Source organism: Hemicordylus capensis, chromosome 4, assembly GCF_027244095.1.
Source record: "Hemicordylus capensis ecotype Gifberg chromosome 4, rHemCap1.1.pri, whole genome shotgun sequence".
Lineage (NCBI taxonomy): Eukaryota > Metazoa > Chordata > Lepidosauria > Squamata > Cordylidae > Hemicordylus > Hemicordylus capensis.
Window position 1 is genome coordinate 277,405,561 of NC_069660.1, and position 27,184 is coordinate 277,432,744.

The 27,184-nt window shown below is 41.5% G+C and overlaps 1 protein-coding gene and 1 long non-coding RNA gene across 2 annotated transcripts; one reads left to right on the top strand and one right to left on the bottom strand.

Annotated features, from left to right (window-relative positions):
* LOC128324531 (carbonic anhydrase 13-like) lies at positions 1–18,385 on the top strand. Its single transcript, XM_053249219.1, has 7 exons — positions 1–201; positions 7,219–7,416; positions 9,419–9,537; positions 12,728–12,823; positions 13,229–13,291; positions 14,664–14,819; positions 16,703–18,385. The coding sequence occupies exons 1-7, from the start codon at positions 171–173 to the stop codon at positions 16,814–16,816; spliced, it is 777 nt and encodes a 258-aa protein (XP_053105194.1). The 5' UTR covers positions 1–170; the 3' UTR covers positions 16,817–18,385.
* On the bottom strand, positions 13,326–27,184 carry LOC128324532 (uncharacterized). Its single transcript, XR_008306914.1, has 3 exons — positions 27,082–27,184; positions 14,330–14,472; positions 13,326–13,680 (listed from the first exon to the last, which is right to left on the bottom strand). It is a non-coding gene; the product is annotated as an uncharacterized LOC128324532 (long non-coding RNA).

Consider the following 27,184-nt stretch of genomic DNA (forward strand, 5'->3'; position numbering starts at 1 on the left):
CGTGCATAAGAAGGCGCTGCAGGGGCAGTCCCGGGCGCGATCGGTCCCTGCCTCGTGGAGCGCCTGGTCGTCTCTCCTGTACAGAGCCGTGCACACGCCTCTCTGTCCGACACCGCAGCATCAACATCGCAACCACCACCGGTGCTTCTCATCCAGTTAGGGGAGTAGTCATGCTGCACTGGGGATACGATGAGCACAACGGTGAGCGGGGAGAGCCCCTGTTGGCTCTCTGGTGAAATAGGAAGGGGGCTGGGGCAGTAGAAGAAGGCTGGGCTGGGCGGGAGGTGATCTTTGCTGGACTTTCCCACTCACTTCTTTGGGCCGGGATCGAGGCTGAGTGGGAGGCGATCTCCAAAGTTCTGGCTTCAGACTAGGAGGAAGACAGACACCACATTTTCACTTGTGTGGTGGGAGTGTTTTTGGAGCCACGCTTGCGTTCATTTTCGGAGCAGCAAAATTGTATGCTCCAGTCACTTCCACCACACCTGCAGCGCCATCCTCTACTGTTTGTCCCAAAGCAAGGCTCAGTGAGATCAGTGGCGGGTTGTTGTTGTTTTTTACTCGCAGCCGGTAAAGGTGCAGAGATCGGATTGCAGCTTAATGTATATATTGATTGTTAAGAGTTTTATACCGCCTTTCATTAAAACAACCTCAAGACGGTTTGGAACGTTGCATCTTTTTTTTCGAAACTTGCGCAACTTTTACACACACGCCCTTTACTAACTTTATTGGATCCGTCTTACTTAGAAAGTAGACTCGAATATGATTAAAACTCACCCTATGGAACATGATTATTATACCAAACATTACTGATCCAGCTAGAGCAAATCTTATATTTTCTGTCGTTTTTTAATGTTTTGTTTTTGAAGAGGAGGGATTGATCCCTAGTGGTAGTGAATCAGAAGATATGTGCTGAGTGTGCTTCTAAATGGAATTTAAAGCAGGCTGATTTTAGCACTAGAGCTAAAATTTCCACTTCTAGGAGATAAAAAGGAACTTTTTACTGTGCTAACTAAAGTTCCCAAGCTAGGAACACCAGTTGCTCTTCATATGCTAGTGAATTGACAAATTTTTTTGCGGTCAAGTTAGTGAATTTTATTTTAATTTATGGGGGAGATTAATACAGACAGACAACACACACTGGTTACTACATTGGGCACAATGTTAGAGCAATTCAACATACCTTGTTTCATTTTTCTTTGTTTTGTATTATGCATTAATATTTTCATAATATTATATTCTGCAGTGTGTTCTCGTTCTCCCCCCCCCCCACTTTTCTCCTTGACTCCATAGCTTTCTAAAGCCTTCTAAATTGTTTCCATGGGAAGGCAAACATCTTTTGCAACACTTAGACCATTTTCACAGGTACCAGTCAAAAGCCTATGTTACTCTCATGTTCTTTGTGTCCAATGTAAATTTGTCAGTGCATGGAATATGGAAGAGAAATAAAATGTGTACTCTAGTCAAGATTGGATTTACAGCCACATTACAAACTGACTTAAGCACACACCTGCATGAAGCAGTCGCTGGGAATGGAACGTCAAAGTAATTTTTGGCAATGATATATATACTGTAGGATAGCATGCAGGATTTTAAAGATGTGATTCTATCTTAAAGATACTGCATGCTTTTTAAATAAGCAAGATTTGGCTAAAGTTTCTGAGATTAGTGATTTAAAACAAAGTTGCACATACTCTTGCTAAGCGACAGCTGTTAAGTGACAGTCAGCCTCATGGTTTTAATGGCACCTCCACATAGTCACCCCAGTCTTTTACTGTATTCCATGTGTAGAAACAAGGGATAGGGAAAGATGCTCAAGGATCAGGAGAACTCTGCACACTGCAGTACACAGCCTAACGGATGTTTTGTGCAGTCAAGTGTTGGATGGAGCTGGGGGAACAGAGGCAACGGGATTCAGTCTTAGCAATCCATTGTCCTAGCAGAACTTCCTTTTGGAGCCCTGACTGCATATTGCAGAGGTCATGGAAGCTCTCTGGAACCTTCTGCTGCACTGATGAATATTTGGATCAGGGCTCATGTATTTAAATCTCTATGCTAAATAACTTTTACATCTTTCCCCCTTTCCCTCTCCCATATATGTGTGTGTGTGTGTGTGTGTGTGTGTGATGTTTATATATTGATATGAATATGACATTTATATACTGCTTTTCAATAAAAGTCCCCAAAGAGGTTTACATAGATATACGTATGTACATACATACATTCATACAATGGCTCCATGTTCCCCAAAGCCTCACAATCTAAAAGAGAAACACATTAGACACCAGCAACAGCCACTGGAGGGATGCTGTGCTGGGGATGGATAGGGCCAGTTGCTCTCCCCCCTGCTCATGAAAGAGAATCACCACTTTAAAAAGGTGTCTCTTTGCTCAGTTAGCAATTATTGATGTGATTTATATAACTCAACCCAGGCCCAAACGCCCCTGCAGTGTGATGTGTCCTGTGATAGCCCCAGCTCTTTGGGATCAGGGATCTCAAACAGTTGCCCTCCAGCGCTTTTTAGATTACAACTCCCATCATCCCAATCGCCAGGGATGATGGGAGTTGTAGACCAATACCTGCAAGAGGGTTGCAGTTTGAGGCCCCTGCTTTGGATTCTCCTTTATCTATAAGCTTCTGAGGGTTAGGCTGATGAGCTTGGAGATGGGGACCACTCTCAGACAGACAGGACAATAACATTGCTAAGAATGTATTTGAAACCACCAGTCCACACTTAGTGCTTTTAGTCCACTTTTACGTAGCAAAACAGGGTATAGCTTAGCAATTGAGACACTTCAGCATTAGCCTCAAGTTGTACATGACGTTGCAGTAGCCTAATCTTGATGCTGCAGCAGTCGGAGTGACGTCTGTTTAGTAAACCATGGATCAAAAATAAAATTACAGAGCTCTAGAGAGGAGCACCACACGTATTACTGAATTTCTAATTAATTGAATCTAAGAGCTTAATAAGACCATTCTGGTGACACACAGAGCTCTCCTGTACATATAGATGTTGCATTAGCAGCAGAGTAATTGCTTCCCTGTCAGGAGAAACTTTACACACAGAATGGGTTCTAATGTCACTGGAGTCCCTGGTTATGAGAAACTTTGTAAAGCTTGGGGTTGTGGATATCCACTGGCTTGACACGATTTCAGTTGTGTATATCAGAAATTCCACATAACTGGAATGGTCTTTATTAGTTCAAACAGTGCCTTCCTATTTTAAGATAACAATTGGCCCTTACAGATCATTTTAGGACATATTCTTGTGTAATTCTAAAACAACAAAGAGTCTTGTGGCACCTTCAAGACTTGGAAATTTATTATAGTATCAGCTTTTGTGGACTACAATCACTTTAAGTATTATCCTTATCTGGCAGGTCTGTGTGAATCTATCTATCTATCTATCTATCTATCTATCTATCTATCTATCTATCTATCATATAGCCAGGCTTAAAAGGAGGAAACACACACACACACACACACATCTGTACTTGTGTGAAAAAATCCTCCTTACCACTTAGCAGGATAATACAGGGATAAGATAAGAGGTTTTAATTCAAGGAAATAGTTGAATTCAGTGAAGAGTTTAATTTAAGGAATGAGTTGAAGGAAAGATATATGAGTTTTTAATTCAAGAAAAGATTAAATTTTCCTTGAATTAAAAAAATCTGGGAAATGTAGACCACACACTACTTCAGCAGGCTTCAATATACAACTTTCTTAGCTGTCGTGAAAAAATTATTTTGTATATATCTGTGCAGGTTGAAGGCTGCACTCTCAACAGCACTTAATTGAGAGCAAATTTTATTTAATTAAGTGGGAATTACTTTCAAGTTGACATGCATAGGATTGCACTATACATAGGATATGAACTACACAGTTTGATTACTTTTTTCAGTTATAAGAACATTATTTGGATAGTGAGTATCATAGTCCAAAAATAATTCGGTAAATAGGACAGACCTTTCGTGCATATGCCATTATAGCAGTCACATTTTAGGACTATAATTTATGTGTAGTATGAAATATAGTTTGAAAGATAATCTTGGTGGAACAGAGGCTAGATTGACGTAAAACAAACTGTGCATCCCAGATAACACAACGAGAGACTGTGCTGTATTTTCACAGCATTAGAGACAGGGAGGGGGTCAAGGCATTAACTTGTCACAAGCTATTTGACTACTGGTCTGGCGTCCTTACTGTGAGATGGGAAGATTCTGGTTCAAATCTCATCTCATCTACTAGTTTACTAGGTTTGCAATCCTGTGCACAGTTACTTGGGAATAAAGCCCACTGAATGCAATTGGACTGACTTCTGAGTAAATATACAAAAGATTGCAGTGCATGTGCCCTTCAGCAAATCATTATTCTTATTGTCCTGTGTCTGCAATCGGGATCATAATAACGACATCCAGACTTCAGTTACTCAATAATACTCCTCTAAAAGATTAATTTCAATAGGGCTACTCAGGAGTAATTTGGTCCAGAGAAGGTCAGTCACAGTTATAAAGATTGTGTATATGAAACTCTTTGAACTATTAAAATGTGCTTGATATATATTAATTATGATGTTTCATCTTTTTATTAGATCAGATTGTTAATAAAAGTCCTGCTGGCAAAGAGAGTTTTAAAATGCGAATGCCAGTGCAGATGTGACCTTAATTGTATGGTTCTTTGTATGTGTTCATATGCAGGTGGCTGAATGGTTCAGTTTCCCGAACAAATGTAAGAAACAGTGTGGTCTGTGAAGGGTTTCATAATTTGAACTAATTTCATAAGCTGAACTAAAATTTAGTTGATTCTACTGCAGAAGGGGATTTTTCTTGATGTATCAAAGGGTACATAATTTTGGTTATAGTCACATAAACATAGACTGGAAAGAACCTGATGAGTTTTCTGCTGTACAATCCTTCTCCCTCCCAGAAATAAATCCAGAATATGCTGTGATCTTTATTCTTGAAGCCTATTTAATCTTTCGCCAAAAACCTAAAAAAAAAAAAAGTCCACATTCTCCCTAGACAATTTATCACATTGCTGAATTGCATTTTAATAGGGTGCAATCCTGCTTCTAAAAACAACTCCCATTGATTTTAATACAGCAGGATTGCAGCTAGTTAAAAAACGTAGCCTATTTCCCCATTTCTTCTGTTTGAGAAGATTCTTCTACATATTTGAGAATAAACTGTTCAGTGTGTTGCTCTGATCTTTGTTGCCTCTGAAGTTGCTGTTTGTGTTTGCTAGTTCCATCCAGATTAAACGTATTTGTAGTACTGCTAAAGAGAAATGAAAAAAAAAACAGCTTCCTTTCTGTTGTTCTTGCTTGACCTTTTAATTATTATTATTTTGTATAACATTTGAAGAATGGAATTATTTGGTGGGCATTGGAATGGTAAGGGAACACTTTGCTGAGAGAATCTATAAAACTTCAGCATAGATCTGCAGAGAATCAATTATAGCCCCAGTTATATTGATCTTGAGACTGTAGGAACAGAAAAGAATGGGTACCTAATTAATGGAATAATAGCAGAAGAGTTGTAAGCCCACAGCAATGAGACGGGGAGCCACATAATGAAGAGTTCTTACATAGAAGGAACAAGATATCCATTTTCCTTATAAAGCTAGAATTCCCAGTTATCCCAAGTAGCCATCCCAGCTGGTATTTCTGTCTATTCGCTTTTTATTTTATGAGTTTGTGTGTGTGAGGCCAGAAGAATTCCAAATGCTGGTCATCAAAACCATTAAAAAGTAGCCCTAGTGCCTAAGGGTATATCCACAAACTTATTTTCTCTCTCCAGGGATAGGAGCTATGGGAAGGATAGTTCTATAAGGTTGGGTAGCGATCTCTAACAGATTTCTGACACTTGTACCAATCTCAATCTCAAGATTCTCTGAAGACAACTAGTACAGTTGTAAAACTTGTATAGGATAGTAGTGGAGATATGCCAACATTTTTTTTCTTTTTCCTTTTGATCCTGATCAGGGGTTGACATCTGTAACTTTGATGCTGGCTCCTAAAAAATTAGGTTCTAGATCCTAGTACCTAGGAAATGTTTTATCAGCCCTGTCAATGAGACCATATAAATGTGCCTGTGTTACAAGACCAACAAATGACTAACAGATCAAGACTGAGGCTTAGTCACAGGCTTGCTCAACTTAGGCCCCCAGCTGTTTTTGGACTACAACTCCCACAATCCCCAGCCACAGTGGTCAATCATCAGGGATGATGGGAGTTGTAGGCCAACATCTGCAGGAAGGCTGAAGTTGAGCAGCAAAATGAGGTGATAAGAGTTCTGAGGTGATAACATGTAATCTACATGTTGGGGGGATCACTTTTTTATTGCTATCCTCTATGGACATACTCCTTGGATGTAAAACTCTAGCATAGCAGGAGAGAGCTGGACTAGAAAACCTTTCTCCATGGAGAAAAGTGCTAGTTTTTTTACTTGCAGAAAATGTTTGCTATGGGGATCTTCAAAACTAGCATGGCCCCCCTATAGATTGAAGTAATACAGTCTGCTCTGCCACCTCAGTATTCACTACCCCATTCTGAAGCATGGGTGTACCAGGGCTTAGGGCTATTCTATGAGGCCACAGCTTTCTCTTTATATCATGATAGTGCTGTTAAGACTTTAGCTGCTATGAAGTCTCCACAGGAGGCAAGCCTTAATTCTCAACAAGGGCCCACACCCAATAGCTCTTCTTGAGCTGTATCTTTGGGGTACCTCTGAATCAACACAAGATTTGACAAAGTGTTGGATGAACATACTTCAACCCAGTAAGATGCTGAACCAGAATGAAGCATTTTAGATGTGTGGATTACCACATTAATCAGCTGATGGGTAAATGTTCTCTGAATCTGTTGCATGTGTGTTAATTTCAGGTGCCTGCTGCATTCCTTATGACCAGAATGCCTGGAAATAGGCAGAAAATGACCAAGCCTAGTGTTTTAACCCGCATCCTTGGGTATTTAATTTATTAGAATTAAGACTTATTTGTAGAGAGAGCTGACTAATAGCTCACCAATTGGATGGTATACAGTCCATCCCTTTAAATCCAACTTAAAAAAATAATTTCTGAATAAAATATGTTTTTAAAGAAAAATAAGAAAATCCAGGTAGGTTTTTGTGATTATTTTCTCCTATGACAATTCCTTGGTTTCTCTGTCCATGCAGAATGTATATTAATGAACAATGTTTCTACTGTAATACCTTTTAGGACCTTCTCACTGGAAGGAAGTTTTTCCCCTCGCTAATGGAGACCGTCAATCTCCCATTGATATCCAAACTAAGGAGACCAAATATGACCCCACTCTGCCTCCTCTCAACCCCAACTATGACCCTACCTCTGCTAAAGTCATACTCAATAACGGACACTCCACCAGTGTGGAATTTGATGACACTGAAAATAAATCAGGTTTGTACTGAAACAGATTTCATTCTGTTTTCACTGTACTCTTTTCTTTGGGCCAGTGTTCAATCCTACCTGAGCTGACATTACATTCTATGAATTGAAACACTACCATTCTCCAGAGAAGAATCTTTTGTCTTCCCTTTTGTGTGTCACCATTTGAAATTACTTTACTCATAACTTTATAAACAACTCCTATTAAAAGATATTGGAGTTCAGATGTACTGCCTGCATTCTGCTTGAAGGTGACCAGTCTCATCCACTAAAGACAGCTGACAAGATGCCCAAAAGCCTCTTGAACTGGCTTTTCAAACACAGTGTTCTCTCTCTGCCACATAGTTAGAGCCTTTGTTTCTTACTCTAGGTCTGATTTCATATGAACAGTTCAGATTTCTTGTTTCCTTTTTGTTTCTAGTCACGGAGTGATTTATGTCCCATCCCTAAGTTTATTTTTTTCAGAATCAGATGATTAAGGAAAAAATGAAACAGTAAGTCCAGTGATTACTCTGTACCTGTTAATACCTGCCCCCCTCTAGGTTTTATACAATTTTGCAAATTCAGAGATTGTTGTTGGAGGTCTCAGTGGCTGACATCCAGACTAAGTTGCTCCTGAGCAGTCCTATTTAAATTCCTTTAGACTACTCCCTGAATAGTACTATTCAGTAAGTTAGTCTGGATGTCAGCCACAGTGTTTCAAAATATTTCATAACAGCATTTGCTTGTAAATAAAGTTCTTTTGGAATTATGAGAGAGAGAAAAGATTCAGTACACATAAGAATTGTTGTAAACTACCCAGAGACGTAAGTTTTGGGTGGTATAAAAATATGTAAAATAAAATAAAATAAATTGCCTTGCTAGATTAGACCAAAAATCCATCTAATCCAGTACTCTTCAACAGAGGTTAGACCAGTGCCTTAGAGAAACACTGGCCCACATATGTAGGAGGGTGGAAGAAGGGCTGCACCCTTGGAAGGCAGCTGTAGAGAAGGCTTCTTTCACAGCTGAGTACGCTCAGAGTGGGGAGTGACTTTCACTGCTCTCTTCTCCCTCCAGAAGTCCTTTTGCCTTCCAGAAACAGGTCCCTGAAGGTCACACAGCAGGCACTGGAGCTCTGATTTCTTTTGGAGCAGCAGGACTAGGGGACAGGAGCAGGGGAATTAACCTTCTCGTCATGCCATTTTCCTAGTCTAAATACTGCTTCCTGGAGCTGGTCTTGTGGTAGCAAGCATGACTTGTCCCCTTAACTAAGCAGGGTCTGCCCTGGTTGCATTGGAGTGGGAGACTATATGTGAGCACTGTAAGATATTCTCCTCAGGGGATGGAGCTGCTCTGGGAAGAGCATCTAGGTTCCAAGTTCCCTCTCTCACATCTCCAAGATAGGGCTGAGAGAGATTCCTGCCTGCAACCTTGGAGAAGTTGCTGCCAGTCTGTGTAGACAATACTGAGCTAGATAATGGTCTGACTCGGTATATGGCAGCTTCCTATGTTCCTATGAGCTATTATCCCTACTACTTGGGGGCGTATACAGATACCTTATGGATACTAGGAGGAGGTGTTCAATTCTGAGAACATGTGAGGAAAGAGATAGAACCTGTCCCTCTACTATGTTGCTTCTCTGATAAAAATTGAAGCCCCTAGGGACTTCTTTAAAGTTGAAACCAAAAAGCTGGAGGATCTGACATGCAGACTAAGTTATTCCTGAGTAGTTCTATTGACATTAAGTAGTCCATTAGACTCCCTGAGAAGTACTATTTAGGAAGTTAGTCTGGATGTCAGCCACTCTCAAAATATTTCATAGCAGCAGTTGCTAGTAAAGACAGTTCTCTTAGAATTATTATGAGAGAGAAAAAGAGATACACATAAGAAATGCTTTGCTGGAGCAGACTTATGAATCATATCTTCTTAGGTCTTCAAATAGTACAAAGAAATGTGGGGTTAAAAAAAAGCGCTAGCTTTTCCAAGAGTTCCTAACACACTAACAGTGCTACTTTATGTTTTATATTTTTAGTGCTGAGTGGAGGTCCACTCCTTGGAAATTACAGGCTGAGGCAAATTCACTTCCATTGGGGGCCTAGTGATGACCTTGGTTCTGAACATGCAGTGGATGGAACAAAATTCGCAGCAGAGGTAAAGCACTCCACTGAACTATATAGAAGTCGTCGTGATTTGCTTTAGCTACATTTCTAAAGCCACCTTTTGACAAGCAGTCCTGTTTAAAAATGGTTGCTTTCAGTAACAGAAGTATTGATCATTTACAGTGGTGGATTTCATTATGATTAACTGAGTGCTGCAGAAAGCGTGCTACTTAAGACGAATTTGATGAAATATGTTTGTGTGCCAGTGGGTAGTTAGGTTCTGTGGTGTGTTCCGCTGTGTTGTCATTTTGTCTTGAGATCACTGCACTGCACATTTAAGTCTCTAATAAGTATGCTCACCAATGAAGCGGAGTATAAATAGTAGTAATAGTAAGGGCCACTTCACACTGCCAGTATGTTTTCTCTGTTTGCCACAACACTGCAGTGTTTGAAAGAAGTTTAAGTAAACACGTGCAGACAACATTTGGCTGCAGTTTCTCATCGTGTGTTTACCTCCTTTCTATAGATGGCCATCTCTCCTTAAAATGTCCCAGTGTCCATTTTATAGACATGAAGCAAAATGACAAAATATCTGCTGTATAAAGTACAGTGGCCCTGAGATGGTCAATCATTTTGTATGTTCAGAATTGAGTGCTACAGAGAGAAAAGAACAAATTTATTAGTTCTCCGGGAATTAATTCATTGTTAAAACAATAGGCACTTGAATTCCTCTGCATATTAGAGAAAGATATAACATTCTACTAAGGAGGAAAGGCTATGGGAACATAGGAAGCTGCCTTATATCGAGTCAGACCATTGGTCCATCTAGCTCAGTATTCTATACACAGTCTGGCAGCAGCTTCTCCAGGAGTCTCTCTCAGCCCTTTCTTGGAGATGCTTTAAGACAATATGAGCAGAATCCAGTCCAACCCAGGCAAAGCACCTGTGTGCAAAACACTCCTGTAGGCTCAGTGGATCCCTGTTTAAATCCCTCTATTGTCTATGCACCACAGGCAGTACAAGAGGATGGCAGGGCACATTTCGTATCTCCAATTGGGAATATGGAAGAGCAGTCCTTAACAATGCCTGTGTGCATAGGCAGGTGGGAGGGTGGAAAACAGGAACCTATTCAGCCTATGGGAGTCCTCCACATTTGAGTGCTGTGCCTGCAGTATTTGCCCTCCATGTATTGTACAATACATACGGTAGAGATAGAGAGAGGTTTTCCTGGGTAAAAAGATACTAGAAAATGTTCACTAGCAAATTCTGTTCCTAAATTTCAGAAAAACAAGTTATATTATATGCTGTATTGGTATATAAAATAACTTGGTATTGATTTATTGGTATAGATTTATACCATGATTCACATATAAAAGTATATGCTGATATACAAAGTGATCTCCTCCATGCATTGGGTACCCAGTTCAAAGGAATGTGCACTTGGACCTGCTTCCTTCATTGAGATGAGTGAGGGAGTGCTTACAGGGTCTCACCGGAACTTCCATGCTGTAAGAATTCTCTGGATCAGGACTTTCCCCATATTTTTGCATTCTTTGACAATTTGTTTCAATATTTTTGCAGTATTGAAATAGAATGTCAACATTCCATTTGCAAAAACTATTGTCCATACATTAACAATTCAAAACATTGTTTGTTTTCCTCCTCTTTAAAAGTATATATGGCTCCCAGTTAGCTAAATTAAGGTGGAAAGTTTTCAATATAATGAGAAAGTAAGTTATTCTGAAATGGCAGTACATGCTAAACAGCACTTTAATGCAAGTGCTGAAGACTGACAGAGAAGAAGTGTCCTTAGTATAATAGAGGAAAATGAAAAAAATGTTGAATGACTAAAATCAGTGGGGGGAATCAGTTGGGGGGGAAATGCCATTTGCAGTGTTTAAAGACTTATGTTTTCCACAGGAACCAGGTGAGATGGAATATAACGAATTAATAAGAGGTGCTTAGAAAACAATATGTTCCAAAACAAATGTATAGCTGAAACAAATAAGCTCCATCTAAGAAACCAAATGGAAGGAGAAAATATCTAGGAATTTCTAGTTAGTCTAAAAAGGTTTCCACTCTGGTTATAAACATCTACACGGACCCACTAGGAACCTTTCTGATTTTGGAAAAAGCACCCTAGAACTGAGAGAGTCAGGCTGGCCATATAGATATAGATGAAAAAACTTCCAATGGATCTGTAGCTAGGTTTTTAGTACTTAGCTGCACAAAGAAAAAGGCTCTTTGACTCAAGAATGCACCTCTGCCAAACTGGCACATGCAAGAAGAAAGAGCTACTCTGCAGCCAAAGAAGACAACATGCTTCCCCTGGCAGATGTTCTCAACAGGCCAATGGATTCAAGGTCCCACTAAGCTGGGACACCCTATCCACTGGACCCAGGTTTCTCCGACAGGCTGCCGTACAGGAATCTGATGATGATGATGCACAAAAGAAACAGGCCTTAAAAGATTTCTCCTACAAGCTGTGGTGCAGAAGCGGTGGTAAGACAAGATACATACATCCTTTAAAAGAGAAGTCACAAGCCATTGGGAATGGGTCTACTCCATTGTGGTTCAGAGCTCCTTTTTGTGTGGCCTACTTAGCAGGATGACTGGGGAGGAGGAGTGTGGCTAATTTAGCTCTGGTGATTTTACTTGTGTCCTTTCTTCTTTTGTTGTTTTTTCCTTTAATCTACAATAAAAGTCATTCCTACTGAAAGCATTTGTTTCCTTTTTTGTAACATTCGTAATATTTTAACAGTTATACAGTCCAGCTTTTAAGTGAAACTAAAATTGCAAGTGTGGACACCTTATGTTCCAGAATACAGAATGATTTAGTGAACTCACCAGTCAGAACTGACTCATAATAATAATATTTTACACATACAGAGCAGCTTTCCTGCAAGGACCTTTTAAGCCCTCAATCCAGTGTACCTGAGGAAACCTGACAAGGGAAAAATGGGTGTGGAGGCATGTCCTAGCGGGAGGGATGGGCCTGCAAATGGGCCAGAGACGATGTCATTATCTTTATAAACATGGTCAATACTAGGACTGGCTAAAATGGATCTCCGGAGTTTTGGACCAACGTGCATGGAGCTTCAAAAGGACTTCATTCATCAAGATGGCTTTGGGCTACTTGCCGACAATTAAACTAGCCCCAAAGATTCCTCAGTAGATGTAGCACAGAGTTGTCTGACTTCAGTAAGGTGATGATTAACTGTACTTGTGATCTTGCTTTTCAGCTTCATGTGGTGCATTGGAATGCAGACAAATATGCCAATTTTGTTGAGGCTGCTCACCAGCCAGATGGATTAGCAGTAATGGCTGTTTTCTTAAAGGTAACAAAAAAACCTCTCTTTCCTTTCACAGCAATATTCAATGAGCAAGAAAACAATAATTAATCGATTGCTGTTTGTATTTCTGTTTTCATATAATTATTTATGTTTTTAAGCATTCTATACTGCTTTGAGCATTTTGATGAGAAAGCAGTAAATAAATTTCAAGAATAAATACAATGAAATTTAAGAAGCAAACATGGAACAAAATTCTCCTCTTCCACAAGCAGCTCAGTGCCTCTGCTAATTTTTTGAGAATCCCTCTTCCCTTGCATGAACATCCCACTATGTTCAGGAGGAGGCAGGGAGCTAGTTGAATGGAGAGGAAAGGGAAGTTTCCTTGTAGTGACTTGCTTCTTCTGTAAGCTTCCCTGAGCAAAGCAAACCCTCTGTCATTTTTATTTACAGGTGGGTGACTGTAATTCACAACTGAAGAAAATCACAGACTATTTGGATATAATTAAAATCAAGGTACAGTATCTTCTTTAATATTTCCATAGCCTTGTTGTGGATTGTCCCAATCTTGAACATTCTTCTAGGTATAGGGCTCCAAAGTGCACATGGAAGTTTCTTTCTATTAACAACCTAGAGCTGCTTTCTTGCCCTTTCCAACAGAGGACACAGACTTGGGTGTGCATTCCTTGGTTCACAAAGTTCTGCTTTCTCCATTTGAATAAATAGGGCAGCCCATATTATGGAATGTGCAACAGAATGACCATGGCCTTTTGGATCAGGATGCTACATATGCATGTTTCTTTATTTTTTCCCTTCAAGCAGCTTTAACATGCTGTGTGGCAATCTGTCCATAAATATTCAAGTTAGTGTGATTCAAGATAACAATCTTGCACCTCTTGACTCATCTGAAAAAAATGTGTAGAAAAGGAAGGACAACTTGACAAACACAGAATTAGGAAATAATAATAAGTAGCACCATCATTCAGCAGGCCCTGGGAAAGCATACATAAATATTGCCTTTGTTTTTGTTCTCCAGAATTTTGCTCTCCAGTTCTTACAGAATTGTCTGTAGTGATAGCTCTGGAAACAATCAGTGTTCTCTCGCAGTAGCAGCTGGTGGGCATTGGAACAGGGAGGGCAGGCGAGAACGTGGTCAGAGGCAGATGCCTACCTGCCCCCCCCCCGGCGATGGACACGCGTGCCACAATGGGCGCATGCACGGAAGTAACTTCTGCTTTTTCCGGGCAATGGCAGGGGCGGCAGGGAGGAACGCTGCCACCCCAAAAACTTTGCTCTAAAGTGGAGCGCCGGAGGGGGAAAAGCGGCTGGAGGGGTATTACCCCTCCGCCCTTAAAGCGAGACACACACACCCCGCTGGACCACCCCAATTCCAAATTGGTTCAGAGGCCTCCAACATGGCCTCCAGACCAGTTCCGTGCACATCCCTAGACTGCATTTGCTGGTCAATGACTGAATAAACTTATAACTAACTAAATCCCTAGACTGCATCACCCCTCCCACCAAACAGACAAGCTAGTAAAAGGTCAGACTTACCAGCAGCCATGGAATCCTCCAGAGCAGGGAGCTTCCTCCCTCCTCACCTCTGCCTACAACTTCCTCTTTTGGTCTTACTGGCTGGAACAGCTGCTACTCAAACAGCTCCAACCAATCTGATTCCTAGGGGGCTCCTCCTGGCACTGCCCTCAGGAAGAAGGAAAACATGTATTAAAAATATACTCCCTGAAGCATCCTGGACCTGGAAGAGCATATTAACTTCACTCTGATGGAAGGTCTGCAGAAGTATAAATTACATGCATATTAGCAATAAGATAGTTAGGAAGTGCAAGGTGTGGCCATTTTTGCTAATTTCCTTCCTTCCTTCCTTCAGGGTAAACAGCATAGATTCACCAACTTTGACCCTTCCTGCCTGCTCCCCCATTCTCTGGACTACTGGACTTACCTTGGCTCTCTTACTGTTCCTCCTCTTCTTGAAAGTGTCATTTGGATCATTCTGAGAGAGCCTATAAACATTTGTTCTGAGCAGGTACATCTTTATACCTCTGCCTTCTCAAATAATAATACTTTCAGGTTTTAGAGGGACATTTGGAAGAACATTTGCAATCTATTTAGGGATTAAGAGAATATACCTGCTGCTAACTTTAAAAGTTCAGGAGCATTAAGGTTGCAGTATGAATCATTATTAGTTCCACTGCAGGTCTTATTTATGTGTAAATGTGTTTAGAATTGGGCTGCTAGGAGTTTCAGCTACAATCCATCTTGGTATGGCAGTTGGCCAAAATAGTGAGGTGTGTACAAATATGCAATCCGGGCCTACTCATAAGGGTTTGAAAGGAACTCATGTCAGTGAAGCCCAGGCCACAGTATTGGGAGGACAGATTTTTGCCCTTAGCGCACTTTTGGGAATCTTAGCATTCTTAATTTTTTCCCAAAGGAGTAAATGACAGCCACTCGCAAATATGATGAAAAGTAAAGGGGTACACTTGGGATACAATCATTGTTCAGGTTAAACCAGATCCCTGTCCTGGTGACCACAGTCACTGGAAATCAAACCTGTGTAGCTCTATCCATGACTTGACTTACTGCTCATTATCCACCTTTCCTCCAAGAACTCAGGAAGGCGTATAAGTGCCTCTCCTGCATTTCCTGCCTGACAGGACATTGGGAATGCACTGTATTATTTATTTATTTAATATATTTGTATGCTGCTCACTACCCAAGTGGTCTCTCTAGGTGGTTTACAGCATAAACCAAACCAAGAATTTAACAGTTAAAACATATAAAAATCAGATTAAAAGATCCATAAAAACACACCAACTAACTAAAAGGTTTGGCTGAAGAGATGTGTATTTAGCTGTTCCCTAAAAGCCAACAGGGATGGAGCAGCTCTAATCTCAGCAGGAAGTGCATTCCACAACTCTGGGGCAACTGGGTTAACCCCTGCTAACTTGGCAAAGAGGCACCTTTTTAACATGGTGATTCTCTTTATTTAGCAGGGGGAGAGTAACTGGCCCTATCCACCCCCAGCACAGTACCTCCCATGATGGTTGTTGGTGTCTAAATTATGTTTCTTTTTCGATTTTAAGCCCTTTGGGGACAGGGATCCATCTTATTTATTTGTTATTTCTCTGTGTAAACCGCCCTGAGCCATTTTTGGAAGGGCGGTATAGAAATCGAATAAATAATAACAACAACTACGACTACTACAGAGAAGGCACACCTTTGAGTCGCAACCAGACGAGCTGGTGATACTCTCAGACAAACTATGGCTGTTATATAGAGATACTACTACTCTGAATATTTATATACCACTCTTCAACCAAAATTCTCAAAATAGTTTATATAGAAAAATACATAAATAAGATAGTCTCCTGTCCCCAAAGGGCTCACAATCTAAAAAGAAACATAAGGCAGATACTACCAGCAGCCACTAGAGAGATGCTGTGCTGGAGCTGGATAGGTGAACACTTTTTATAATATATACTTTATTCACTTGTGATAAAACAAAACAAAACAATGGAGCTGTCGGTATTATCTGGACATGGTTGTGACTTGTGTGTATTGATAAGGAAAGCAAATACGTAGCACACACTGTCTGCTTTGCAACAACGTTTATGAAGTGTTATGGGGAAAGATTATTTTTTACTGGTCTGTGGTCTAAAACAACAGAATTGCCATTATTTATGCACAGTGAATATATGGAGTTTTCACACCTGCAATAGCTTCTCTATTTTATGTGAAAGGCTTTTTCGGCTATAGATTGTGGGGAAGGTACCTACTATCTTCATGTTTCTGGACAGATAACTCACAGAGGATTGGTTTTATTATTACTTTATTATTTTATTTAACATATTTTTAAACCTTAGTTTGTCATTTCCCTGTTAATTTGTGTACCATTTTCATCCACAGTTAGCCAAATTCCGCAGCCTTCTCTGTACTAGTGAGGGAGAAGCTGCCTTCCGTATGCTGAAGAACTACAGACCACCACAGCCTTTAAGGGGCCGAGAAGTGAGAAGAAATTAAAGAGAAATTAGGGCAAAGATTATCCTCAGCAGTAGCTGACGCTATTTTCAAAGACCTCATTTTAATAGGCAGCCTTATGTTGCTTTCATGAATTATCTTAAGGAATAGGATACATTTTAAATGGGGCAAGAGGCAGCCACTGTTAAGCACTTTCAAGTCCTATGAATTTTAACAGAGAGGGTTAAGCACATGTTTAACTCCCTTATTGAAGCCAATAGTCCTTAAAATGCTTAAGATTAGCTGGGTTGTGCCCCTAATTCTTTTAATAGACAGGTAATATTTCTGCTCAGTTATTTTAAATAATAAGTACCGTATTATTGCTGTTTGATTATGGTAAAAAGGGACATATTATTAAGAATAGAATTTATTTTGTACCGAATAAGGTTAGGTACTGTTGCTTTGTGATTGAGTAAAATGCAGTCATTTATAGCAAAATAGAGTTGTTCAGAGTTGTAGTAATTGAGCCACTGACTATGTTGTGTGGCTTGGATGAGCTGCATACCTGTTTAAATGTAGTGTCATGTTTTAGGTATGGTAGTGATGCTAATTTATTGAGATTGGATGGATATCAGGTGGGGATGCTTTGGGTCTAGGATAACCCACCCCAGAGCTAAGGATTGGACTAGATAACAAATTTTGGTACCTGTCAACTTGTCTAGTTGACTTCTCCCAAAGAATGAAAATCAAGGACTTCAGGTTTAAAAGAAGTCTATCTAGCCATTCTCCAAAGGTCCTTTGATCCTTTCCCTCACTCAGAACAAATTTGAAAGATGGCTAATAAGCTATTCATGTGTTTTAGTGTGATTTAGATGGTTATAAAATGCCATCTTACTTAAAGTCTGCTCTCTCCAGATGCTGTGGACAGAAAGCAAGACCTCTTAGATTTTAAAGAGAGGGACCTGAGGCCCAGGCTACTAGGTATTATGGGATAGCATACCTGCCAACATGTCCCTATTTCCCCATTCGGGTGAATGGGAAAATAGGGACATGTGGTGGGTATGGGGTGTGTGTGGATGATGCAGACCTGGGTATCTCAGTAGCATATATTTGAAGATTTGCCCAACAATCATTTCAGCCCATCCCCATCCTCCGACCCCAACTTCTTCTGATGGGGAGAGACATGGATTGGCAGCAACTACATGTCTGTCCCCTTTAAATGTATTTTGAGATTGAGAATAGGCTTGATTGGGACTTGACAAAATACAAATATGTATGTTTTATTAAAGAGATAGGATGGCTGTGAATGAACTAGGGAAGTGTGAGTGATGGATATGGCACATTTTCATATCTTTTAAAACCAGAGTCTTTGTGCCTAATACTTTAATGTTGTCAGAATAGCTGTTCAGTGTCACAGACAAGATGTTTCCCCATAGACACTGTAAACTATTCTAAAGAACTTGTTTGTCTCAGTACAGGAAGCAGTAGACTGAGCTAACTGGTGTATGTACTTGCAGTAGAATTGGGGCTGGGCGGGGGGCAAAAGATATTCTAACTTAATAATCAGTTAAGTTTATTCTGTGACTTTGTATTTATGAATTATAGCAAATAAAAGAAAATGATGCAAATGTTTTAATTTTCTATGTACAAGTACTTTTGGTTCCATTTTGTTTTTATTTTGCACATGGGGATAAGACAGGCTTGTCCTGATCTGAAAACCTGCTTTTCAATTGACTTTTTGAAAAAATGCACATTGGGATTGGTCTAGATATCAGAAACTAACACTGTTGTTCCTTGGAAATACATTCCATTGAAGTTAATAGGATTTGCTACAAAATAAATATTTTAGGACTGAAGTTTATGTTGTAACTAGAGACTCATTCTGCTGGCAAACTGGGTTACATGAGAGTAATCGCTGCGTTAATAGAATAAGTTGCCTCCGCATTTCAGTAGTGTTGAGCTGATACTACAGGCAGATCACCTGGTGCAAATATTTAATGTTGCTTATATCTCTTATCTGCTTAGTTACTGAGACATTTCAATGCATGAGTTTGAAGATGTATTATTGCATTATTTGTATTTGTAGATAATGAGCCCGTTCTCACGATTGAGTGAGAGGGCTACCGGGTGGGAGGTGGAGAAGGCTGCTTAGACTTAACTTCCCCACAGATGATCCTCAGTCCGTGCTGGATGTGCAGATTGCACACCCACATGGACATTGGTTGCCCCTGGCAGCGTGGAGGTTTGGGGGCTGGGACACGTCCCAGTGCCCGGAACTCCCATAATGCACTGCGCAAGAGTGCAGTGCATTGTGGGGATCCCCTGGTGCTGTCTGAGAGCCTGTTCCTGTGCTGGCGCTGTGTGGTGCTGACACACAAGCACTTAGACCAGATTAAAGGCGCCCTTGCACCCTTAACCCTAAGTGGCGAGCTCCCTAAGCGGGTTTGCGGATGTCATAGGAACATAGAAAGCTGCGATATACTGAGTCAGACCATTGGTCTATCTAGCTCAGTATTGTCTTCACAGACTGGCAGTGGCTTCTCCAAGGCTGCAGGCAGGAATCTCTCTCAGCCCTATCTTGGAGAAACAAGGGAGGGAACTTGGAACCTTCTGCTCTTCCCAGAGCAGCTCCATCCCCTGAGGGGAATATGTCTGGCAATGCTAGTCTCCCATTCATATGCAACCAGGGTGGACCCTGCTTAGCTAATGGGACAAGTCATACTTGCTACCACAAGACCTCCTCTCCTCTCCTCTCCTCTCCTCTTGGCAGTACACACAGCCAGCCAAGAGCGGCCTTGGCTGCCTTAGCCTGCTCTTGGCTGCATGTGTTAACAGCCTCAGTGTATTATTACTTCATTTTATTAGAGACATTTCCTGTATGTAACACCATCTCAAACTATTACACACTGAGCAGCACTATTCCACCCACCCTTTTTGGCTTTCGTTTACTTTCCATTGAGTCTGACGAAGAGTTTTGAGGAACTGTTTTGTGACTTTATAGTTGGTTCTAATACAGGTGTTATGCTAACATCACTTCAGGGTTATTTCTACCAGGGTGGTGTCCTTAGATAACAGGAGAGAGCAACTGTGATAACTGCATTCCTCCCACCACTCCTGCACAGCTCACAGCACCAGCCAAATGGCAGATCCAGTTATGGAAGCCTCGGAGTGGGAACAAGGAGGAGAGGGCCATGCAAAAGTCCAGGGGAGGAAAGGTTCATTCACACAATTTAAACCATGGTTTAAGTGATCACCTGAGCCTGACCAAGGACAGCTAGAACCAAAAGCCAAAAATCTGGCCATAATGCTGAACTCAGTGGCTGACACCCTGACTTAAGTAGTGAAAACCTGTCCTAATAATTTTAACAGGACTTCAGTTCTGTTGAGTAATTTAGTTAGCCCCTAAATTTAAGCATTCCTAACTCTGCTGGATTGCAGACTTCATTTTTTCAATCAGATAATGAAAGTAACACAGCCATGGCTTCTCCCAACTCACCTGATGAGTCCCTCCATTTCCTAATCATAGTTTGCCATGGGTCTTAATAGGCAAATTATGGTGAGCACCAGACTCCATACCATGGTTTGAAACTACCTGAAGAGCTATTGTGTGCTCTCTGATAAATATAAATAGATGCCAGCACGGTCCATATGATAAGGTCCATATTTTGTTCCCAGCCCATTCATGTTTTAAAAGAAATTAATTAATATTCTTCACCTTGAAAATGCAAGTTCTATCAGCAGCATATATTATGCATATAAAATACAGAGACTCTCCCCACTGCCACACACACGCTCATTTCCCAAGCTATATACTGCACTGGCTGTAAATAAGTCATTTGGAATTAATAGGACACAAGAAACTTTGATGGATTCTGAAAAGATAAAAATAGAATTATATTCTATTGCTAGAGCAGTCTGTTCCTTTAAGCTGCTTCCAACCAGTAGATGTCACTACAAGCATAGTAATGTTCAACATGTTGGTTTTACTTTTAACAATAGTTAGGGAAATTACATGACAAGCAATTATAATGGATGAAGCTATTAACACTCATTCAAAGATTATCATAGGGTTAGAGATGTATCACTGGTAATGTTCTGAAGACTAAAATGAAATGAATGAAAAAGTATTTCATATAGCAATAGCACTTACATTTATATACCGCTCTATAGCCGGAGCTCTCTAAGCGGTTTACAATGATTTTAGCATATTGCCCCCAACATTCTGGGTACTCATTTTACCGACCTCGGAAGGATGGAAGGCTGAGTCAACCTTGAGCCCTTTGTCAGGATCGAACTTGTAACCTTCTGGTTACAGAGCGGCAGTTTTACCACTGCGCCACCAGGGGCTCTGGTAATTACAAAATACACACAATAGAGGACTTTGCAAGTTTGAAAGCAGCACACTGTTTTTTCTAAAAGATATAAAATTTTCTTAAGAAAAAGAGAACTCCAAAGAGATGGCAAGATGTATTACAGCTCTCTTTGAAACAACACCATTATCAGTATGAATAAGTTTCAGGCCTGTGAGACAGCACATATTAGCCACCCGCTTTACTGAACAAAGAACTGGAAAGTTGTTACAGCAATGCATGGAGGGAACTATAGAATACTTCAAAGTCAGTCACTGTATTCTATTGCACATGTTAAAGAACAAGAAAACTTACACACTTTCACCATTTTGTAAGTAGGTTGTCTGTATTCACCCTGAGTCTACAGCAGAATGAAACCATGGTTCTGATATTATGTCTTAATATACTTTCAAGCCAAATTTGTTTTTCAAAGGCTGTTCAGTCATTTATGCTGGAGCAGCATCAGAAGGAGAGTCAAACAGGTGTATGAAATGTGCTGACAGCCTAAAGCCAAGAGACAACCATGTCCTTTCACCACATTTTAATTGCTTCACCACCAACTATTCTAGTAGGGACACCCAGCTATAATGGTCCCAATGCAATGTCATCACTTCCCCTCACAGGGCGTCAGCTGATTCTTGTTTAACAAACTTCCCAACAGAAGTCCAGGATTTGAATAGTGTTATGCACTCCTCACTATTCTACTGGGTTCAGTTTCCTTTGGATGTAAGCAAGCACTGGAGATTCCTGGTGTCTTTGTAGTATTTGCTTTCTTTAAGTGGAGGCAAACAAGAGTTCCTGAAAAGCAGAAGTTGCCAAGAGAGAAATATGGGCAGCCCTTCAAGCTTGTAATCTCCCAGCTAACTCCAGTTAGACAGTCTGCCTCAGAGTCTGGGCACATTCAGACATAACATAGAACTGGGAGCCCGATTTCCACCATGCCCCTCACCTCCGGTTCCTGGGAAGGCTGCTTCCAGTTCTGCCTTCAGACATAATGAAGGCAGCCACAAACCAGAGGCCCAAGCAGCGAACCAAACTGAGGGTTCAGATTAGTGTTTGGTGACTGAAATCTTTGAGTTAGTAGGGTCCGAACTGCAGTTTCACACATCCAGACATGCAGTTACACAAACCCTGGGCACTTGTAACTCCAGTTTCACGTGATGTCAGAACTTTCCCCTCCCCACCTCCCCGTTGCCCCATGGCAAACTGCTGCTTTTAGGGTCATACCACAACAGATATTTACAATGGATATTTATATACTGCTTTAAACAAAAGTTCCCAAAGCGGTTTATATAGGAAGGAAGGAAGGAAATGGCTCCCTTTCCCCAAAGGGCTCACAATCTAAAAAAGGAAAAATAAAACAGACATCAGTGACAGCCACTGGAGGGATGCTGTGTTGGGGATGGATACGGCCAATTGCTCTCCCCCTGCTAAATAAAGAGAGCCACCACTTTTAAAAGTTGCCTCTTTGCTCAGTTAGCAGGGGAAGAAACTAGAAACTTTCTGCCCCTAGTTATTATTTTCTCCCTTGCCTTAATCCAAAATGTGCTAACTGCTACACTGTACTGTCTCTCTAATTTAAAGCAGAACAACAGAAAGCAGTGCATTTCTTTCTTTTTAAAAAACACTATTTGGGGACAGGAAGTATTATCAGAACTGGCCTGTCCACTAAGCAGACCTAGGCAGTCACCTGGGGATCCAATTCTTGGGGGATGCCGCAGCTGCCTGGGTGGAAGTTGAGTAAGCAGGGCGCACCTCCTAGGTGGTGTCTGATATGCTTTCCTCCTCCTTCTCCGCCTCTAAGTGTGCTCTGTCCTGTACCTGCCCCCTCCCTGCTTTGCTCCACTCTGTTACTGCTGCAGCTTCTCAGATGGGAGCCTCCATCTTCATTTCTCACATGTCTGGACCCCAAACAGGAAGTAAGACAGAGAGTTGAAGTAAGAATGAGGATCATGAACAGGGCCTGCACTGCTGAGGGGAGAAAGGGGGTAGCAATAGAGGAAAGGCAGGCTCTAAGCTCCTCAACTCTTTCCCCTCTCCCACTGAATCCTGAAACCAGTGCAGGGTAGTCATTCGCTGGTCATCTGCGTGGGCTGGTCATTTGACCCAGGGAATGAGCCACCTGTGCGGCTCAGGTTAAAGCTAGGGCACCACCAGAGGCGTATCTAGGGAAAATAGCGCCTAGGGCAAGCACCGAAATTGCGCCCCCTGTCCAAACATCTGACACCCATCTTTCAGATAACTTTACCATTATATCAGCTGAAAAATACAAGTCTGAAGGTCACATACAAGTCACATATCTGAATATGTGTACAGTGACTTAGATTATATTACATAAAAAAAAAAAAAACTGTAGTCCCTTCGGGTGGGGGCCTTCCTAAAGGCCATTGGGCAGGGGGTCTGCAAAGGTTCCCCTCCCCCCACTGGCCTCTAGGGCCTCACACATGGACCATTTGAGCATGTGCGGTGGCCATTTTAAAAAATATTTTTTAAGCAAAATGGCCACTGAAAACAAAATGGCCACCGCTCATGCTCAAACGGCCTCTGTGAGGCCTGGCATGGCCTAGAGCCTCACAGAGGCCACTTGAGCATGTGTGGTGGTCATTTTGTTTTTGGCAGCCATTTCTTTAATTTTTAAAAATGGCGCCCCCTTCAAGTGGCACCCGGGGCGTGTGCCCTGCCTGCCCCACCCTAGATACACCCCTGGGCACCACACTTCTTGGCTGGGGTGGTTTGAGGGTGGGGGTGGGGACACCAAAGTCAAACTTTGCCAAGGGTGCCAAAAACCCTAGAGAGAATTCTATTATAGTACAGTCACAATGCAAAGAACTCCTTTAGGCATGTCCAGTTTTTCTGTCTTCTTGGAACAGCTGATTCCATGTCCTGTAACCAGAGGTGCACCTAAGTACTTTTGGATCCTGGACCTAAAGGCCTTTGGAGCCCCCCAGCCCCACCCTGGTGCAAGTTAAGCATCATCTCCTATGCACACACACACACTGTGACACACACAGTGTTTTGGAACACATGGGTTCTTGAGGGCACAAACAGCAACTGAACTCACAAGGCTGTAAGAGTATTAAATAGCTATATTTATGCAAATATGCATTAGCAGAAACATTTAAACACACAACATATTCCAACCCGCATATTTCATTCTCCACTCCCCGCCTCTAAAGCAGAGGTCATGCTCAGCCGTCCGGCACAGGTCACAGTCACGCTTGGCCACCTGGCGCGGCAACCACACCACCTGGAACAGACTAAAGAGGATTTGGGGGGCCCCAGAAGGTGTGGAGGCCCTGGACTTCAGCCTAGAAGTCCAGGGGTAAGAGCCCCTCTGCCTGTAACAAACTTGTTTGGTAAAACTATTCTGACTTTAAAAAGTGATCTGACATCTGACACAAGCTTTATTCAGACATTACATTGTATGTGCATACAGATTGTCTATACATGTCCCCTTAGCTAAGCAGGGTCCACCCTGCTCGCATATGAATGGGATATTAGAAGTGTGAGCACTGTAAGATATTCCCCTCAGGGGGTGGAGCCGCTCTGGGAAGAGCAGAAGGTTTCAAGTTCTCTCTCTGGTTTCTCCAAGATAGGGCTGAGAGAGATTTCTGCCTGCAACCTTGGAGAAGCCACTGCCAGTCTGTGAAGACAATACTGAGCTAGATAGACCAATAGTCTGACTCAGTATATGGCAGCTTCCTATCTTTCTATGTTTTTATATTCCACATACATATTTTTGTGTTAATGATTGTACATGTATTCACTTTAAAAGTAACCCAGGGTACATGCTCTCTCTAGTGTAGGGTACAGGTAGGAAGTGTACGACTGTATGTGTATTGACCATAATGTGTAAATAAATGTCTGTACTTTCATACAGCCGCCAAAACTGGGGACCACACAGGGCAAGAAACCAGAAACAAAGAAATCCCCTGTGTCAGGCTAATGGTGAAAAGCCTGAATAATACAACTAACTATGTTGTGAATCTATAGGACTCTCTGAAAAGAGCATGTTAAAACCATGAATGAGAAAACTGTCTCCCCTGAAGATGCCCCCAAAATATATGTAAACTGAACATTTTAATGCATAAATCAGAACCTAAATTGTGAAAAGATCACAACACTATGAAAGATAACAATAATAATCAGTGAAAAAAACAATGAACAATAAGCATACATCAGGAGATGGCAAATAAAGTTACTGCAAAGAATAATGTTCACCAATGTCCATGCTTGCTGGTGTGAACCACTACAGAGGGACTCTGAAGATTCAACACATGCTAGAACGATGAATATCTTCAAATACAGATCACAATACGTTGTGTCAAAATGTCCACTCCACCAGTAAAAATGTCCTCAAATAACAAAACAGATGGCAATCAATGGAAGTGCCAAAGCCAACAGGCACCCGGGTTCTGAGCCAGTTTCGAGGTAACCCCTCTTCCTCATGGGCAAATATTTGCTGATATGTCTCTTATATCACAGACAATGCCTTTTCCACAGAAAAAGTCTTTACTCAGGCGGCTGCTATCTCTCTCCTGCCTGCCTGCTCACCAGCTCTTTGTCAGCACTGTGATGAGGTGAGTGACATCCTGACTAAATGTCTTAATAATACTGCTCAGGGACTACTAAATTTTAGTAAGATTTTCTCTAGTAAATGTAGTCACAATGTCAGCCAGTGGGCTTAACTTATTTATTTTTATGATAAAAACAAGTCCGTTAGCTTAATCATGTTCTTAAATAACATCTTGTTCATATGAAAAGATGAAGACACTGAGCAGAATTCACCAGTGCAAGTTCCTCTGCAATGAGCTAAAGCTGCACAAGAACATATCTTTCTTTCATTTGTGGTGCAAATACAGGAAATATTTCCTATGGATTCCTCTGGTGTCCAGTACAGAAGTTTCTGGTGTACCAGACAGGCCCAAATGGGGAGAGCACCTTCACTGGATATGGAAAATGAGCAGTAATTCTAAACCATCTTTACTCCTGAAGACAGAGGCTGACATGATGAGGAACACTACTCAAAGTGGTCCCTTTGAAATTAGAAAAAAAGATGTTTTAATCCTTTTAATTTCAATGGGACCACTCTGAGTCATTTTCCTCATCATGTCATCCAGACTATATTTTTTTGCTTCTAGTTTTTCCTTGTGTGGAATTCTCTGCACACCTTCTGGCGTTGGCCTGGAGTGTCCAGGAACTGGCAGAGAAAACAGTCCTGGAGATCTGCATGACTAGAACATTGTGAAACATATCCCAAAGAATATTGGGGGTGGGGGGAATCTCCAAGAATAGCTTGAAACAGAATTGGTAACCTTAACTTCCAGACATAAAGGAAAGGATACAGCACCGCATTAGTGAAAGACAGCAGACATAACACAGAGCAGGTTCTGTATTTGCCCTGAAGCCAGGGTTGTAGCTACAACTGAACAGGGAGTTGGGGAGACAAATGTCCCAGGGCCTCTGAATGAGGAGGGGCACCAGCTGGGTGACAACTTGCTGTTTGCTCTCCCCGTCATGCCTTTCTGAAGAAGAAGGCAGTAGAGACAGGGGTCCATCTTCACTTTTTGTCCTAGCGCCGTCTCCAACTTTGGTACAGCCCTGCCTGAGGCCTAGAGTAGTGGTTCCTAATGTGGGATCCTCCAGATGTTTCTGGACTACAACACCCATCATCCCCAGCCACAATGATGGGAGTTGTAGTCCGGCAACATCTGGAGGACCTCAGGTTGGAAACCACTAGACCCTGTGTCCCTTAAGGTTCCATTGCAGTGTAAAAAGGTATCACAAAATGGTTCTAGCTCCTAGTATTTTTCCTATGTGTGTGCTCAGAGAAAGCAAAGTCCCTTTATGGCCATGGATAAAATACTTTAAAACATCAGTACCACATTAAGAGGAGTTTACTAAAGCTATAAAGGTCGTTCACACAATCCTGTAAGCAGGGCAGAGAGGGCTAGGGGAGGAAGGCAGGATTGCACCTACCTTCCCCACAGACAATACTGTTCTTTCCTTTGGCTGTGTGGCTTGCACACCCACATGAGTGGCACTGCCGGGAGCTGTACGGCCATCTGGAGGCTGGGGAAAT

Bases quoted from the DNA above. Each gene is read 5' to 3' on its own strand.
- LOC128324531 (XM_053249219.1), top strand. From the start codon at position 171: ATGCTGCACTGGGGATACGATGAGCACAACG. The intron at 7,417-9,418 runs GTTTGTACTGAA...TTATATTTTTAG, and splicing joins TGACACTGAAAATAAATCAG to TGCTGAGTGGAGGTCCACTC. The intron at 13,292-14,663 runs GTACAGTATCTT...TCCTTCCTTCAG, and splicing joins TGGATATAATTAAAATCAAG to GGTAAACAGCATAGATTCAC.